Source organism: Pristis pectinata, chromosome 9 (assembly GCF_009764475.1).
Source record: "Pristis pectinata isolate sPriPec2 chromosome 9, sPriPec2.1.pri, whole genome shotgun sequence".
Classification (NCBI taxonomy): Eukaryota; Metazoa; Chordata; class Chondrichthyes; order Rhinopristiformes; family Pristidae; genus Pristis; species Pristis pectinata.
In genome coordinates, this window is record NC_067413.1 from 20,106,943 (window position 1) to 20,126,087 (window position 19,145).

The 19,145-nt window shown below is 41.3% G+C and overlaps 1 protein-coding gene across 1 annotated transcript in view; it reads left to right on the forward strand.

The window, feature by feature from the left end:
* The window catches only part of LOC127574444 (collagen alpha-1(XXII) chain-like), a 241,751-nt gene that overhangs the window by 181,151 nt on the left and 41,455 nt on the right, over positions 1-19,145 (forward strand). The window contains exons 31-38 of the mRNA XM_052023460.1: positions 1,290-1,343; positions 2,806-2,859; positions 4,773-4,826; positions 7,394-7,498; positions 7,684-7,728; positions 11,186-11,263; positions 14,058-14,093; positions 18,332-18,385. Coding sequence (XP_051879420.1) covers positions 1,290-1,343; positions 2,806-2,859; positions 4,773-4,826; positions 7,394-7,498; positions 7,684-7,728; positions 11,186-11,263; positions 14,058-14,093; positions 18,332-18,385 — 480 coding nt within the window. The remainder of the gene's footprint in view (positions 1-1,289; positions 1,344-2,805; positions 2,860-4,772; positions 4,827-7,393; positions 7,499-7,683; positions 7,729-11,185; positions 11,264-14,057; positions 14,094-18,331; positions 18,386-19,145) is intronic.

Below are 19,145 nucleotides of genomic sequence, written 5' to 3' on the forward strand. Positions count from 1 at the left end.
AAGTGTCCAAAAGGCGGGCAGCTTGAGGGCCACTGCGTTGGCTGCTGCGCTGTCGTCCATTTCGCGGGTCCAAAAGCCGTTTGGACCGTCGGGGTCACCAATGTAGCGGTTGCTACCACGGAATAAAACAAGACTCGACTCGGAGGATTGCCAAACAGAACTGGTTTATTTTCCCGCCTTGTGCGGGCCCTTTAAGGGAGAGAAACTCCCGCCCAAAAAACCGGCAATGACGTAAGTCCTACGTCATCAGGACTTTCCCGCGCGCGGGTTCTCCCCGTCGCTCGGAAAGACGAGGCCCGCCGCCATCTTGGGCCTCGTCGCTCCGACGCCGCGCGACCCGACTGCCGAGCCGGTTCGCCCGACTAGTCGGTGAGTCGCCACAATTGCAATATAAACATAAACTAAATGCAACTATTTTTGCTCATAGCTTCTTCTGAAACTCATTTGCACATCACAGAACTTAAAGTTGACAATGAATCAGTACAATTTGGTATTATTTTAATAGATGCAATTGTTAAAGTTTGAAAGTATTCTGTGATATATTTCAAATTTAGCAAACATTTGACTAATACAGCTGAAAAGGGGCTTTCATCAGAACACATCATTGACCACTCTGATGAAAGACCATCCACCAGAAACATTAACTCGGATTTTCTCTCCACAGATGCTGCCTGACCTGCTGCATATCTCCTGTGATTTCTATTTTTATTTCAGATTTTCAGCATCTGCACATTTCTTTTTGCCTTTCAACAACTCAAAATGAATGAGCCATATTAGTCAAATCTTTGCCATCTTGCGAATCCTAAATATATCATGCAATGATATCACAAAAATTAGCAGTCCAGAGTGTCATCAAGCAAACTAGATTTTTAAAAAATAGACAAAAATATCTTCAGACTAGATATGGGTATGTTAGCCAGTTCCTTCACAAAATTTATAAAAGAAAATCTTTTTAAAGCTTTAAACTGTTGATCAATGCTTATACATTTAATAGACATATCCAAATTTTAAAGCCTCCTCAAAAAGCTATAGTACAGAACTTTTGAAAATTTTGTGAAAGATCCTGGAAACTTTTGTCACACAGCAAATAATCTGTACTTAAATTTAAGCTTTGATCGGTGCCAGTGAAGCGAACTTTGGAGAAACTGTGCCAAAATGAATTATGCAGTCAAATAAAATCTCTGGGCCAGTATGTTTTATGTTCCACTTGTACTTGAGCATATATAAATCTGAAATGAATTCAGATCTATCAGAATCTTTAACTGATATTATCTATCTTTAACTGTCAGGGTCCACAGGGTAATCCTGGACCACCTGGGATCACTGGGGAAAAAGGTGAAATGGTAAGTTATTTATTTAAATCCCATCAATTTGGCTAATACATTGATAATACCTATTACTTTGAGTACGCCAAATCTGATTGGCTAAAAACAACAGCAACTCCTTTCTCAGAGAGGAATTAATGTAACTCCATCCCTGACAGTTCTCCATAAACCTGTACATTTTTAGGGTTTTTTTTGATCCTTTTCCCTCCAGTAGCTTTTAAGTAGTCAGTCCAGATCATAAGAACATACTTTGTAAAAATGTTTTTTTTCTTGCAGTTATATTAAAGCTACCTCCACTGGTGCGCAATCTTCCTACCAGTGGAAATACTTTGTTCTTATTTGAATACGTCTGTCAAATCTCCCTGTAATGTCTTTTTTTAAAGGTGAACAACCATAGCTTTATCAGTGTCTCCATATAGCTGGTCTCTGGTACCACTCCAGTGACCCTCTTCCACACCACATGTATGGTGCATGGAAATGGACACAATAATTAACTGGATTATTGTGCCCAGATTGCCATTTACAAAAAAATAGCATAGTTTCTTGTTTCCCGGTAACTCAAAGCCTGGAAACTCAAAGCCTGCACAATAGTTTTCCTATAGGTCTGTTAAGACTTGCGAAAATGTAGCAGGTGGAAGCTCTCAGTTCCTGACTACTCTTGCCTTCTTTTTAAAGTGATAAATAACATAAACTGGCATTTCTGTCACAATTCTAATTTAGAAAAAGGTACGTAAGATGAATGATCACTGGGCAAAAGGAAGATGATCAAATCCTGATAATAGTTGATGAGAAAAGATGTAGTGCACATAATTTTAGGAAAAAATTATAAAACGATTTGGCCTCTGCATTTGGATACCCTATCCATATGCATGTCTTTCAATCAATTTGGCTGAGCCTAGAACTACTTCTGTAGTCCTTCTCAGTTGCCTTTCCACTTCAAGTGAGATTTTTTTTCCCATTTCGTTATGAATACCAGAACCAATCAGATATCACACTATGTTGACTTGCCAAATTGCCTGTGCAGCCAACTCACTTATTCTAGTAACTGTAGTTGGGCTGTATCTCCACAGAGTACTTTCATCACCAACTACCATTGGGTACTCTCACCAAATATTGTTACCCTCAGTGCTACTTGAGCCAAATCCCACCAAGTGCTGCCAGATCCCAACCCAACTGAATGTTAGCAGAACTGTGCCCTCAGTGTGGTCTGTGTAATGGTGTTGCCCAAACAACTCCATTGCACAGACCACATTAAAACTACTTTGAGTTTATGAGTACCCTTGAGGTCCATCCCATTGATAATTAACAGCCTCCTGCTGACTGAATACTTATAGTGAATGGCTTCAGATTACTTTAAAGCAATACTGCCCCCATTTTATTTCACACCCTCTTCAGTGATCAATTCAATGTATGATCCAGACTAAATTGCTTAGCATTGGTGCAACTTTGGATATATGTTTGTTTTCACGTCTCACTGCAGGGTATTATTGGAAGACCAGGTCCGCCAGGCCCACATGGGGTACCAGGAAATGTGGTAAGTGCAAAGGAATCATTGCTAGTGGGGAATTCCTTCATAACAGGTAGTGTGAGATCGTGAGTTGTTTGGTGGGGGAGTAGGTAGGGTGGAACTGGTAGCTGGAGGGAAGTTGAGTGAGGTGCTTGTCCAAATGAACTTAAGTGACCTCCTAATATAAAAAAGAATTGGTCACATAATGTGCAAGAAAGAGGGATGGGAAAAAAAATCAGTATTTGATTTATTATATTGAGCCTCAATATATAGTTGCTGAGATCAATCAATATTCCTGGAAGCTGAGCTGGTTGGATATTTCAACCTTGGTCAAAAGTGTTGACTCCATTTGTTGCCGTGGGTCAATGCAAAGGCTAAACATTTCACCAAGCTATGAGACCCATGCTGATTGCGTCAAGATATATAGACAAAGAAGGAAAGTGATACAAGTTATTTAAATAACGGACCTGAAGCTGTAATTTTGAAGTTTGTTCTTGGATCAGGATGCAATGCAAGTTATTCAGGACTACTGCATGTTACTGAGGAGGGTCTTTGGTGGGGGGGAGGGAGGGGGCTGTGGGGGGAGAGGAGGGGGGAAGGGAGGGGTCTGTCAGGGAGGGAAGGGGGCTGTGGGGGGAGGTGGGGCTGGGGTAAAGGGGGCTGTTGGGGGGAAGGGGTCTGTTGGGGGAGGGAGTGGGGGCTGTGGCAGGGGGAGGGAGGAAGGGGGGCTGTGGCTTAAGGGAGGGGGTCTGTGATGGGGGAGGGAGGGAGGGGGTCCTGTGACTGGGGGGAGGGAGGGAGGGTGGGCTGTGGCAAGGGGATGGAGGGAGGGGGGCTGTGGTGGAGGGGAGGGAGGGAGGGGGACTATGGTGGGGGAGGGAGGGGGGTCTGTGGTGGGGGGTAGGGAGTGAGCTGTGGTGGGTGGGGGGAGGGAGGGGGGGCTGTGGCGGGGAGGGGGAGCTGTGGCATGGGGGAAGGGAGGGGAGGCTGTGGCAGGGGGAATGGCAGTTTAGCAGTCTTAGAAAGTGGCAGTTTGGCAGTTTTTAATAGTGCAACTAATATTTGCTTTAATGAAGTGTGCAGATTGAGTTACATGGCTGGAGGCTTGATCATTTGTCAGAATGATCACATTAGGCTTGAGCTTGTAATAACCAATGAAATGAGATGTGCTCATGTGGCAATCAGTCATATGAAGTTTGTTAATGGGGCTTTGGCAAAAGTCCTACAAAGGCTTTGTCTACCATAGTTGAATAGATTTACTAGGGACAGGTAAAGAGAAGAAACTGTGCACCCAATCCATTTCAGATACTTACTTGCTTACTTTTGAGAACTTCCTAGATCTGGCAAATTCCTCATTTCATAAACCACCATTTCAGTGGCCAATTCAGAGACAATGCAATGCTTCCTCTCAAAAACTCCATTTAAAAACTCCTTAATCCACAGCCTCTCCCAATCCAGGGTCAGCTGAATGTTAAATGCAACCCCAACTTTCACTTAAAGCCTGCAATTCCTAAAACTCTCAGGCAACTCCCAGCCTCATCCACATGGTCAGGGGCTCCCTGCCAGTGATGTCACCAGTGATGGAAGCTTGTCTAACAGAACCTGAGTGGCAGCATGGAACTGAGGCAATTGTGATGCATCTGATTTTTTTCTTTCTCCCTTTCTCTCTATCTCTCCCTTTAGTATGGTTCTTCACCATGTCATCCATGTAATTATTAAAAGCTTAGTAAACAGCTCTCAGAGGTATGGTGCTGCAGGGGGATGTTTACATCATCAAATCTTCCAGGCTGCTACTAAGGGATGAATCACCTCCCCTTCCAAGAAACTCCTGAAAGTGATGGGTACTCAGTGTGCAGGGCAGCATTCAGGGAAAGGATATTTCACAGATAGTGCACGTCATATAAAAAAGTATTAATAGCTAATGTGTCTTTGTTACACAGGGAATCCCTGGAGTGGCTGGTCCTCCAGGCAAGGATGGTCTCAGAGGTGAGAAGGTAAGAATGCTGTTACTAATGGGATGCAGTGACTGACAGGGCTTGGTGTCTTGGGAATAATGGATATGAATCCAGTTGGAGATGTAAACATCCTTTGGAATGCTTTTGCTTTGAACTGACTAGAAATTAAATGGAGGGCAGTAGAGGGAGATTGATGTAGCATCCACCACTCTCTGAATAAAAAGTTGCCCCACACCTCCCCTTTAAGCTTGACCTCCCAAAGTGCAACACCACACCTTTGCCCGGATTAAACTCCATCTGCCATTTCTCCACCCATAACTATAACTTATTTATATCCTGCTGTATCCTTTGACGTCCTTCACTGTCCAATATTTGTGTCATCTGCAAACTTACCAACCAACCTATCTACATATTTGTCCAAGTCATTATATATGTCACAAACAATAGGAGTCCTAGCACTTATCCCTATGGAACACCACTGGTCACAGACCTCCACCCAGAATAACACTCCCCCACCACTACCCGCTGTCTTCTATGGCCAAGGCAATTTTGAATCCAAGCAATCAATTCACTGTGAAACCCATGCATCTTAATTTGCCTGATCAACCTACCATGCGGGACCTTGTCAACTGCCTTGTCCATGCAGACAACATCCACTGCTCTGTCCTCAACAATCACCTTGGTCACCTCCTCAAATAATCAATTTCATTAGACTCAATCACGTCTGTAAGAGGGAAATACTTAAGAGAACAGAAAATGCTGGCAGTGCTGAGCAAGTCAACAATTCAGGCCATAGCTATGGAAAGAGAAACAGGGTTAATGTCTTACATCAATGGCAATGACAACGTTACCTGTTTCTTTCTCCCCGGATGCTGACTGAACTGCAAGATATTTGCAGCATTTTCAATAAAACCCATTTTATCCAAAAAGCTCTTTTGCAAAGCTGTTAAGGGGACAGTGTGCTGTGAGGTTCTTTGAGTAACTGTCCCTGCCCAAACTCCCACCTGTGTTTTTTCCTCTTTTAGAGATGGACACAAGTGCGTGCATTTGAGGGATTTCTGGACATAGTGGGTTTGTGGGTTTTGGGGGAAACAAAGGGGAAGTGTCCAGGTTCCTGAAATAGTAGAATGGGAAATGTTTGCTCTCTGAGAGTAAATAGCCCTTTGGTGGGGGTCGGGGGGGGGGGGGGGGGGGGAAACAGCTAGCCTTAATGAAAATCAAAAATCTGCAGCTGCTGGGAAATCTAACATAAAAACAGAAAACACTGGGAATGTTCAGCAGCTGAGGTGGCAACTGTAGAGAAAGAGTTAACGTTTCAGGTCAGTGACCTGTCTTCACACCTGGAGAAGTGAGAAAACAAATGTATGTTTAAGTTGCAGAACGGGGAAAGGGGTGGGCAAGGAAAAGCGAATGGTGTACGGTGGAGACCAAGGAGACACAATGCTGTCTGTGTCGTCTGTTTAATAAGATAAACGTGATCATTTATTTGTAATGTTAAATGCCTGATCTCCTGGGTATTTCCAGTACTTAACTGTTTTTATTTAACATTTATGCGTTTTTTTTCTGAATGGCCTGGAGTGTTGCCTTTAGATTTCAATCGTCAGATTTTGGGAACAGTTAACTGATGGATCCTGTATTTTCTTTTTCCTCTGTCACTGGTTTAATAACACCTCGTGCAATGTCTATGGTTACAGGAGATAGTTTGGGGCGTTGAGCCTGTGCTACTACTGGGATCTTCCAGGATCTCTGGAATATAGGAGCTTGTTGTGGCCCTGCCCACAAGATACACCCAAAACCTACACTACATCAGGTGTGCTTCACAGACATGGGGCTCTGAGAGCTTAGGCTTGGCCTTAGGTAACTGTCAGTTACCCAGACAGACATCAGCAAGAGCCAAGCTCTTACCTTGAGTCTTTAGTCACATCCTCCTGGTCACCACATGGCGTTGGGCTTCAGGGAAGCTGTATTGTCCTCACCAGTTATTCCTTTTAAGGAGCTGTAACTGTCCTATGGATTCCCAACTCTTCCCCCATGGCCCCTGTTGGCTTTGTATTGGCATCCCTTGTCAATGCCATTAGGGGGCAGGCAGATTTCCTTTCCAATGCAAGAAGTCCTGTCCAATATGGGACTGTCCAATATAGTTGTTCTGTGCTGTACAACTCTATGACTCTATGTTGGCAATCCCATCTGGCATGTTAAGAAAGGAAGTATATATCAGACATCTCAGCAACCCATCTAAAATCAGTAGTTCTCATTCAATGAAAAAAATAAGCACTGTGCAGTGGCATAAGTTGCAAGCAAGGTACAAAATCATTACTGTGATTCTTGATCTAATGCCGCTAATGCACCGTGGCCCGTCATCTTCTCCATATTTACCTATCAGAACATACCCTCCCATATTCCCTGTGCCTACATTTTGTCTTGTGACAATCTCTTGCAGAGAGAACAGAGAGAAGGTTCAAATTTTTAGTGTTACTTCAGTGATTGTAGAATTCTGAGTTTGTGGTTGTAGAATTCTTAATTAACATTAATTGTAAGATAGATATGAAGGAGGAAGCAATCATTCTCCCTCCACGATTTCTCATTCTTCCTGCTGTCTCCTACAGGGGGCATCTGGTAATGATGGTGATCCAGGGGTGCCTGGAACTCCCGGTGACCCTGGGCCAGCTGGAATCCCTGGACCACCAGGTGAAAGTATAACCGGAAAAACGGTAAGTTAACTCATGTTAAACAACGTTAGAGGCAGAAGCTTGGATCTTTATTCAACTAAGTTACACATGTTACTGACTTACAGTTTAGTTTTGCTTTATCTGGTAAACTTAAATGGTTATGTCAAGGGTTTATGGAGAGTTATAATTTTATTCAGCACCTTAACCTTGATGTTTGGTATTTACAGGGCCAGCCTGGTAGACCTGGCTTGCCAGGACCACAAGGACCCAAGGTAAGAAAATATTTGAACCTTTCTGAAACTGTATATGGAACCAGTTCATTACAGATATCTATACTTTATCGAAGAATATCAAGGCATACACTTTTTTTTTCCAGCATCATTGCTGATGCTTTTATTCATTGTCAAAACAACAGAAGATAATGAAGTCTTCACATGCAAGGCAAGTCAGTCTGCTAATTGTAGGGCATAGCAGGATGTTTCATGCAGTAGTTGGCTCTTAATATTCGTTGGTCCAAATGTGGCTTATTATCCATTTGCAATGTCTGAAGGATTAACGCCCTCTTCTTCCTCTACGCCCTCGACGCCTTCTCCTCCTTCTCCGACCACCACGTCTTCTTCCTCTTCCAGAGCTTCTCCTAGACTGGCTTCTTGCCATAGTGGTACTTTGGCTTCCCTCTGACTACTGCTACCACTTCAGAAATGTCGGCATTTTATACACGGCATGGGCGGCAATTTCCCCATGACAACGATTGTGATGCGTGCAAGCACTCAACAGACACCCATATATGGTATCAATGACCATTTTAGTGGACAGTGCATCTGCCTACATTTCATGACCTTTTATGGTATTGAAGTGCATATGAAACCTATTTTGTGCATTTTGACTCTCTTCATCCCTTATTAAGTGTTGTTGTGTTGCTGGCCATCTGATAAGCTGGGGCCAAATGACTCTATAAAGCCAATTGCATAACTTCTATTCTTGCATAACATAGCATTATCCAGCATGCAGGAAGTGTGCACCCTGAACCTAAATAGGATGTCAGAGAGGTCGTGCTTGGAAGAACTCAAAAATAGGCTTAAAAATGTGAGCCTGAAATGAAGCAGAGAGAAAATGCTAAAAGAAAATGAGAAGTCAGGAGCGTATGTGTATGCCTGGAGCTTGGGAGTGAGAGTTCAGAATGGATGGAGTGGAACGTAGTAAAGTCTGAACTGAAGCCAGAAGGCAAGAAAGGGGATGCGAGGTGGACTTACATATATTAAATTCAAGTGGTGTGGAAGAATGAAAGCGTAGAATCAAAGAGATATTAAAAGTAATAAAAATTATAAATTCTATTGAAAATGTTTCAGTTTATTCTAATGTGGGCCTTTTCATGGTGACACATCCCTGCCATCAGTCTCAGTAAGGTCCCATCTGCCTCCAGAATCCCTCTTCTCTGATTCCACTCATCACTTCCCTTTCTCATCAGATCCCATAATCCGCATCCCCTTGTCATCTCCACCAATCACCTCGCAGCTCCTGCCTCACCCCTCCCCCTCCCCTGTTTATACTGGCAACCTTCCCTCAGTCCTGATGCAGGACCTGGATCCAAAACATTCGACTATCCCTCTGCCTCCACAGATGCTGCCTGAATCACTTTGAGTTCCCCCAGGAGTTTGTTTTTTTTTTTGCTCCAGATCCCAGCATCTGCAGTCTCATGTGTCTACATTCCTGCCACCCCTGGCAGTAGCAAGAAAGGCTCTGGAGAGTTAGGAAGTGATTGATCTAACATCGCAGGCCCAGTTTCTGAAATATGTGTGTTTGTAGCCACAGTGTTTATGTGGCTGGTCTTGTAACATGGAGGCAGCTCCCCAACAACACCCCCCTCCCCCCCCCACACACACCCCCCTCCCCCCCCCCCCCCACACACACACACACACACACACACACACACACACACCCACCCACCCACCAGAATGTTGATGGTGAAGGACTAGTATAAGTGATATGCTAGTATTAATACTAACATACTATTAAACATAGATTTGCATGAGAATTTCCTTGCTGATCTGCCATAACTAATAAAAAAGCTGGCAGAACCCCATCTTTTCTGCAAAGTTTTGACAGAATTTTACCATCTAATGTCAATTAAGGCATGTCATTACATACTGATAACCTTTAGTTTTGTTGAGTGATCCAGTCGTACAGATGGTGCATGGATTTGCCTTTGTTCTATAGAAACAGGTGTCTTTTATTGGCGATTGTATTTGCACTGAGAAAGCAAATGTTGACTGGTTCCTTCAGCAATTGTCAGTACAATTAAGTGGTTGGCTGGAGCACTGGCTTGGTTGCCAATATGTTGGAGGACATCAGCAATGACAAAGACATTCTTAGTTTGCTTTGACTTACAGTGAAATATCAAGTTGCAAGATCGTACTTGGATAGCTTCACTGATGAGTTTCATATTGAAAAGTTTTGATTTATTGTGAAAACCTTTTCCTCTTTTGCTTCAGGATGTCTGTTTCTCACCCATGTCTCCTGTTTGCTTTTAAATCATCACCTGTTTATTGCCAATTATTTGCACACCTGTAATCTGATCCATGAACTTTCAGATTACTTTTGTCACCAAGCTCAGGCATCTAGAACAGTTCCCTCCTTATACAATGAGATGGACTATGACCTCACGATCTACCTTGTTGTGACCTTGCACCTTATTGCACTGCACTTTCTCTGTTGTACTGTTATTGTTTTTACCTGTACTACATCAATGTACTCTGTACTGACTCAATGTAACTGCACTGTATAATGAATTGACCTGTACGATCGGTTTGTAAGACAAGCTTTTCACTGTACCTCGGTACAAGTGACAATAATAAACCAATACCAATACCAATAGATTGACATTCCATTGAGGTACTATTGCATTGTTAGCAATGCCATCTTACAGATGAAATGTCTAGTAAATGTAAATGTCAAGTCGAAGGCTCTTAGATAGGCACATGAATATGCAGAGAATAGAGAAATATATGGACCATATGCTGGCAGAAGGGATTGGGTGTCTTTAGCTTAATTAGTTTGACACAACATCGTGGACTGAAGGGCCTATTGCTGTGCTGTGCTGTTCTATATTCTATGTCTTGTTCAGTTTTGTAAAGAGTTCTGAAAAGATCTGTGCAACTTTTATCAAGTATAGTTTGGGGTCATCCACAGCCTACATTTACTCTTCAATAAACTTCACCTTATAATTATGACCCTAGTTTTGGGCTCCCCCACAACTGGAAACATCAAGTAGAAAGAGAAGGAGATGAAATCTCAAAGAGTTTTCAGTGCTGAGAATAGCCAGTAAACTTTAGTGCAAAAGAATGTCTGCAGATATTCAACGCTGTGACACCCTGAACCATTGTTGAAACTATCGATGCTTGTTGACAAGGTACACATAAGCAACGAACAATATGCTGGAGGAACTCAATGGGTCAAACAACATCTGTGCGGTGAAAGGAATTGTTGACATTTCAGGTCAAAGCCCTGCATCAGGACTGAGAGTATCAACCCAAATTGTCAACAGTCCTTTCCTCCCACAGATGCTGCTCGACCCGCTGAGTTCCTCCAGCATTCGCTGTCTCTTGTGTCTCCAAGAGTTGCCAGTACCCATTGAGATAACATATAAGAATAATCTACACTAACAGATTAGAGTGTTGCAAGTTATTCATTTCCATGCCTTAACACAAACCATTCCTTTCTGCCCTGCAGGGTGATCCAGGGGATCCTGGAATACCAGGGTTAGCAGGAGAAAGGGGACCTCCAGGTGAAGGAATCCCTGGACCATCAGTAAGTTAAATGATAAGCTGTCAAAAGTACCATAGAAACAAATATAGGTCAAGCATTTAAAGGTGTGCTGGTCCTTGGGTTTTATGGTAATGGAAACATACATATTCTATATGCATCGGTTCCTCTACTCCATCAACAGATTTGATGAAAGGAAACAGATTTGTATTTTTTCGGTCCCAGATCCATTCCAAATTGGTGCAGGATAGCATCAAATCTTTCTAAAATTGACTCAATTGTAGCAATTTTACTCAGTAGGCCTGTAAGTATAGGTCTAACATTTGAGTGAAGGCACCAAGACCCAAGCTGAGTGTAAAATCTGTTATTTTTTATGTTGCTACTGACATAAACAAACATAAGTAGAGCTAAGAAAAGAATACCCTTTATTGAAGCTAGTAACTCTCAACTAATGGCAATACCTGGGTACAATGTGTCAGTCATATCACTTGATATAAATGAGTTTTTAAAGGTCCCCTATGCATATATGTTTCTATATACATGTGTGAAATTATACAAACAATTATGAATTCACTCAATCTCCAGATCTCATTTACTGAACTCTTCACTACAAGCTGCACTTGGAATGTCTGAAGTATCCACTCCAGTCACGGTTAATTCCATGTGATCACTTCCCAGGCCAATAAATCCAGTTTCATATCCTGTTCTCCAACTATTGCCACAGCATAATTGTCTTCATTACTCTTGAATACATTGTATTAAGATTTATGAAGCATCATTTTTTGATGTCAGTTTCATAATTCTAGACATGCTAAATAATTGTTGTTGTGACATTTTTTATGGTTTGCTGTCATCATGACACAATACCTTCTCCACTTCTGGATAGCAATATGGCCAGAGTTTACTTACACCTCGACAGAAGGCACTGTGAACCCATGACTCTCAAAGAACACCACTGGTTTTCTCTTTGTATTTCAAGGCATACAGTTTATTAATATTATTCATTCACTAATAATCCATTGCTAGAGATTTTATGTTCCCATTCACTGCCACTCTGCTTTATCACATCCCCTGGCTCAATGTGAAATGACTTCTCTTCAGTTTTCCAGGTACACAACAGATTTATATCCTACCTCTTCTCAGGAAAGTCATGCACTTCCTTTTCAGTCCACGTTTCACATTATCCATTAGGTTGTCAATTGTCCAATTCCATTTTTGCTGATATCCACACTTTTGCTTCAGTCACCTAACCACAAACAGAGCACGGCCTTTATTCTCTGCACCCTCATAATGTGTTGTACTTCTCACTGTCCCAGGTAGCTGTAAGTCACCACTGGGTTACTGCTTTCCATGATTATCTAGTTGGACTGTAAACCTGGTCTACAAGATCCTAATAGCTGGAGACTTCTTGGCATCTTCCAAACCCAGCTGACCAGTGGTTTGTTCAGGTGGAGCCATTGCATTCTAAGTAGCGAGTACCTTCATAGCTCATAATTATGACAGGCAACTGAAATTTGTCCCTCACAGAGACCCAACAGTTCAACTGCCATAACTTGGAGGTTTCCTCCCACCTGTGTGTCCTACATTTTTTGTGCTGCCTCAGCGGAAAATGGATGAGAAATTTCACATGCACATCCTGGCCACTATTTATAGTTGCTTTCTTATTCAACAACATGGGCTTAAATGAACTATCCTTGTCACCCTCCTCATATGTACAATAGATTCTGTTCTCACCTCCACCTCCTCTATCTGATACTAGCACATGTACATTATGCCACCAAGACTATTCCGTGAACTTGCCCCATATATGTGCATTATGGGATTACTATATTTACTCCTGTGAGAATTGTAGCACCAATCTTAAATGGGCCTTCTCACTTTGAGGTTTAGAATGAAATTATTAGGACTGCTTTTTCATCATGCCAACAACTGAATCTTTCTCTAAATATAAAAGGTTTCTATTTATATTGCCCCTTTCATGACCTAAGGACATTATCATTGCAGATTATTCACCTTTATGTAAATTTGATGATATCACAATCACTTCTATGACTCAGTTACTTCACCAATTGTTAATATCAAATTTTTAAAACCAAAGAATGCCTAAAAAGCTCTAATCTCCTGGATGCATTTATTCTCTGGTTATAATTTTGATAAAAAGCTTAAAGCTACATGGTTAAAAATATATATAGAACCTGAGTGCACCAGCATGAAGATGCCTCCTCAAAGGGATCATCCTTTGCTTAATTCTGAAGCCACCTTCGTATTAAGGCTGGATTTACACTGCAGGGATTACCTGAGTTAGCTGAGAATTCAGCTAGCTGAATTCAGTTAGCTGAGAGTTACCTGAATAGCTGAGGATTACCTGAGAATTCTCTGATTAGCAGAGAACCTCAAATACATGGAAATTTGCACATATATTGGGAGATAGAATTTACAAGTTATGGTATCAGTGTAAATTCTCTGGTGCAGTAAGTGGACTCTTCATCTGAATTAAACTTTGATTTTGTAATGCTGTCTGGCTCGAAAGTTCCATCTGTGTACACTGGCTATTGTGCTTGTCTGAATTGCCTGTACTATTATAGGCACTAGTACTTCAAAGGGTATATGTTTTTTCATTGTTAGTAACTAGTTTATAGCCTTATTACAGGAAAACGAAAAAGCATTTTATGTTGACTAATCATGTTCCATTAACAATCATATATGGGTGGATTCTACCTGACCCTTTGGCCATTCCTGGCTGTTCATCACTGAACAGAGAGTAGAGTCCATGAAAAATAACAAATTTATATGTTAAGAAAAAGATAATAATGCTGTGATTTTCTTTCTTCCTGTCTAGGGCCCGACAGGACCACAGGGTGAAAGAGGTCATCCGGTATGACAAAACATTCTGTTAATTTATGTAGATAGAGTTGAAGATTCAACTGTACAATAGATTGTTTTGTTAAATTATTATGCTTAATGATTAGATGCTAAAATTTTGTTGGATTGTGCTCTTTGATTTCTTGCTGGGAGGCTTGTTTGTGCTGTTAGGGAAGGTTTAAGTTGAGTTGGCAGGGGAGAGGGGTTCAGAGTAGTTGTTCAGACGGAGAGGTACAGTCACCTAGAGGAGAAATAGTTAGTAAGTCCAGTATGCAGAACAATGAGTAATGCACATCAAGGGAACTCAAAGGTAAATTGCATCCATTTTGTTACAAGGAGTATAACCAGTAATGTGGATTTGAGTTCAAGCTTTAATTACCACGGCGGTTCACGATATTGCTTCCATCACAGCAACTCAATAACCCAGCATATAGAATTTTCAGGTGGGATGGAGGAGGTAGTAAAAGTGGATGAGATATTACACTGTGAGTCAAAGATTGTGTTACTTCATTATTGAGGGAGGATATCCTGGAAGGCTCGTCATAGGAGGCCATTTGGATAGAGGTTAGAAACAAAAAGAGTGTTGTCACTTTGCTGAGGATGTATTACAGACCTCCCAACAGTCAACAGGAGATAGAAGAACATATATGTAGACAAATATCAGAGAGATGCAATAGAAACAGTGTCATGGTACCGGGGGATTTCAATTCCCAAATATTAACTGGGCTTGCCTTAGCTTTAAAGCACCGTGGTTGGCACAGACGTTGTGGGCCAGTTCCTGTGCTGTAATGTTTGATGTTCAAAGGAGGCAGAATTTTGAGGTGTGTCCAGGAGAGCTTTTTGATGCAGTATGTAGATAGATCAACGAGGGAAGGAGCATTACTGGACCTTATCCTCGGGAATGTCAGGTCAAGTGGGAGAAGTGTCAGTGGGGAATCATTTTAGAGATAGTGACCGTAACTCCATATATTTATAAGATATCTTTATTAGTCACATGTACATCGAAACACACAGTGAAATGCATCTTTTGCGTAGAGTGTTCTGGGGGCAGCCTACAAGTGTCACCACACTTCCAGCGCCAACATAGCATGACCATAACTTCCTAACCCATACGTCTTTGGAATGTGGGAGGAAACCGGAGCACCTGGAGGAAACCCACGCAGACACGTGGAGAACGTACAAACTCCTTACAGACAGTGGCCGGAATTGAACCTGGGTCTCTGATGCTGTAATAGTATTACGCTTAAAGTGGTGACGGAAAAGGATGGGGAGGGATGTGTTACATTGAGGGAAGGCCAGTTTCATTTAGGTATAGATGAGGTCCTAAGTGAATACTTTTCATCAGTAATTACAAAGGAAGTAGACTTTGTGGTTGGAGAATTCAAGGGGTAGGTGAAGGTCCAGTATATCTCCATAAATAAAGAGGAGGTACTTGATGCCTTAGTGGGCTTTAAAGTGGATAAATCCCCAGGATGGATTGGATTTATTTCAGGTTGCTACAGGAGGCAAGGAAAGAGATTAGTGGGGTTCTGGCTGAGATTTTTAAACCTTAGCTGGACACATGAGGTACCAGATGACTGGAGGATAGCAAACATAGTCCCCCTTTCAAGAAGGGCAGCAGGGAAAAGCCTGGTAATGATAGACTTGTGAGCCTAACATCAGTGGTAGGTAAGATACTGGAAAAAATTCTGAGGGAGAGGATTAATGATCACTTGGAAAGGCAGGGATTAATCAGAAACAGCCAATAATGGCTTTATCAAGGGCAGATCCTGTCTGACCAATTTAATTGAATTCTTTGAAGAGGCAACAAAATGTATTGCTGAGGGCAGGGCAATACATATGATTTACATGGACTTTAGTAAGGCCTTTGTCAAGGTCCTATATGGGTGACTGGTTCAAAAGGTTAGGGCCCATCGGATCCAGGGCAAATTGGCAAACTGGATCCAAAATTGGCTTGGCAAAAGGAGAGAGAGGTTGATGCTAGAGGGTTGTTATTGTGACTGGATATCTGTTCCACAAGGATTGGTGCTGAGACCCCTTCTGCTTGTAATTTGCACGAATGACTTGCATGTGGATGTAGGAGGCATGATCAGTAAGTTTGCTGATGACATAAAGATTGGTAGAGTTGTTGATAGTGTGGAAAGTAATCTTAGGCTGCAGAGAGATATTAATCTGTAGGTGAAATGGGATGAAAAATGGCAGATGGAACTTAATCCAGGCAAATATGAGATGAGGTATTTGGGAGTACTAATGAGCCTATGCCATACCTCATGAATGGTAGAATCTTATGGAGTATTGAGGAATAGAAGGACCTTGGAATACAAATTCATAGATCCTTGAAGGTGGCAACATAGATAAAATGGTTAGGAAGGCAAATGGGATACTGGCCTTCATTAGCTGGGACATTGAATACAGAAGTAGGGAGTTTATGTTCCAACTTTATAAAACCTTGGTCAGACCTCAGCTGGAGTACTGAGTAAAGTTCTGGTCACCATGCTATAGGACGGATGTGATCGCGCTGGGGAGGGGAGATGAGATTCACCAGGCCTGTTTCCATGCTGTATGATTCTATGACTCTATGAATTCCAAGTTTACATCAAAGAAACCAAAACACCCATCATGTGCTTCAGGCTCTTCATAGTGTATTCAACATCTCTTGAACTGCTCCCTCCTTCCATTACTATATGATTAATTGGTACTCAGTGTAACTTGGGGCATTATAGTACTTCCACCAGAATTCTAAAAAACAGAAAAGGCTGGGGTATATGTGTATAGTTTGTTGAAGATGGCAGGGCCAATTAAGAAAATGGTTAATGAAGCAAATGGCATCCCGAGCTTTGTAAACAGAAACATATAAAAGAACGGGAGTCATGCTAAACATATATAAAACACTGGATCAGCCATAATTGGAGTACTGTTTCCAGTCCTGGGAACCACACTTCAGGAAGAATGTAAAGGCTTAAGGAATGATGTAAAAAAGATTTTCCAAAAAGATTCCAGGGAAAAAGAGCTTTAATTTATGGATAGAATGGAAAAGCAAGGGTTTTACTACTTGCAACAGGTGAGTTTGCAAAGGGATCTCACAGAGATGTTTAAAATCATTGAAAGATATTTAGAACTGATAATAAGAAACTGTTCCCATTGTCAGAGGGGTCAAGAGCTAGGGAAATTGAACATGGAAGGCAAAATGACTAAAAGTGACGTGAAGATTTTTTTACACATTGAATGGTTGGGGTCTGGACTTCACTGTCAAGGATGCTGGTGTTTAAATTGTAGCATTCGTAAGGAAGCTGGATAACTATCTGAAATGAAAGAATTTACTGGGTTATGGGAAGAGGGCAGGGATGTGGGACTAGCTGAATTGTTCTTACTTAAAGTTGTTACAGATTTGATGGTTTAATGGCCTCCTTCCATACTAAGATCATTCACATGCAACTTCCACTCTAAGTCATAGAGCATAGAGACATGCAGTTCAGAAAGACACCTTTCAGCACAGAGGGTCCATCAACCACCTATTTACATTAATCCTTCATTAATCCCATGTTTGTTTATGTTATCCTTACATTACCTTGACAAGTCATATTATCTTGACTTGTAACTATATGACTGTTCTTTTATCATTTGTTCTAAATGCCTATGAAGAGTACTGTAAGAATATCTTCATTGCAAGGAATGCAGTTGTTGAGGAAAGCAGTTGCCATCACCTTCTTAAGGAAAATTAATGACGTGCAATAAATGCTGATCTTGTCTGTAACACTACATCCTGTGAAAATGAATGAAAAAAAGCTTTATTACTCTGATTTTGTCTCCTTGTTTCTGGATCCCCGTCACCCCCTCCTCGTGTCATTAAAAACCAAATACCTGCAGTTGCTGAAATTGCTGGAAACATTGAGCAGGAGATAGTTAACCTTTCATGATGAAGATTCTGAAATATTAACTCTGTTTCACTTTCTGTAGATGCTGTTTGCCCTGCTGAGTGTTTCCAGTGTTTATTATTGTTATCAGAGGAAAAAAGTCACTTGGTTCCTGTAAAGCCATTTATCATTTTAAACAATAATTTAGATCACATCTTAGTTTCTATACAACCCATTCTTAATAGTTCAATTCCTGAAAGTCAAATAAGGTACACACACAGTCATTTTATGTGAGGCCTTAACTTGTATTTGAATTTCCCCAACAGTACTTTGTCAATGTTATTATTTGAATTAAGTGGCTTGATGATTCTTTACAAAGCATTGTTTTAATTTCCAGGGTCCACGAGGTCCACCTGGACTCAGAGGCCAAATTGGTCCCCCAGGAAATGATGTAAGTCTTGCTAAAATTCACCATAAGGATTCAATAACATTAACATTAATTAGTTCTACTGACCCTACTGAAAAAAAGATTCCATACCTGATTAGATAACACAAATGTAAACAAGTCAGGATAGCCATCACAACCTCCTACTGCAAACTCCTTAATAACACCCAAGAACAGATTAGCCTGTCATCCTTTGTTTCAATGGGTGATATCCAGCACAGGGAGATCCAATACGAGCCACTAACGGAACGAAAAGCCCTTTTAAAAAGTGAGGTGTCACTCTTTCAACTGGGATTATTGTGTAAATCACGTATCAGCCCAGCCTCTCACCAAAGTGAAAAGAAATGCGAATCAGGAGGTATGTTCAGTGGAAGATCAGATAAAAATTATGCATTTTATATTGTCAAAAAATCCAAAATTAATTTCACTAAAATATGTAACTACTATCTTCCTAAAACCAGGAGTGTTAGACTATTATCATACAAAATCATGAATGTAATAATTGAATATTATCTGGAGAAGACAAAAGGCAAAAAAAATTGATTCATTTAACAGCGTGTTATCACCACCAACTAAACAAATAATTCATTATCCCTAAATGCCTCATAGTTTTGAGAAAGAAAATGTGAACCAGGGTGGGTTAAGAAAAGTATGGTGCACACAGAATCAACACTCTTTATGAAGTTTAATGAAATCCTCCATTTTCCTCTCAAAGTTGTTGAAAATCATTGTAAAATGGAATATTTTCTGAAAAGAAATGCACCCA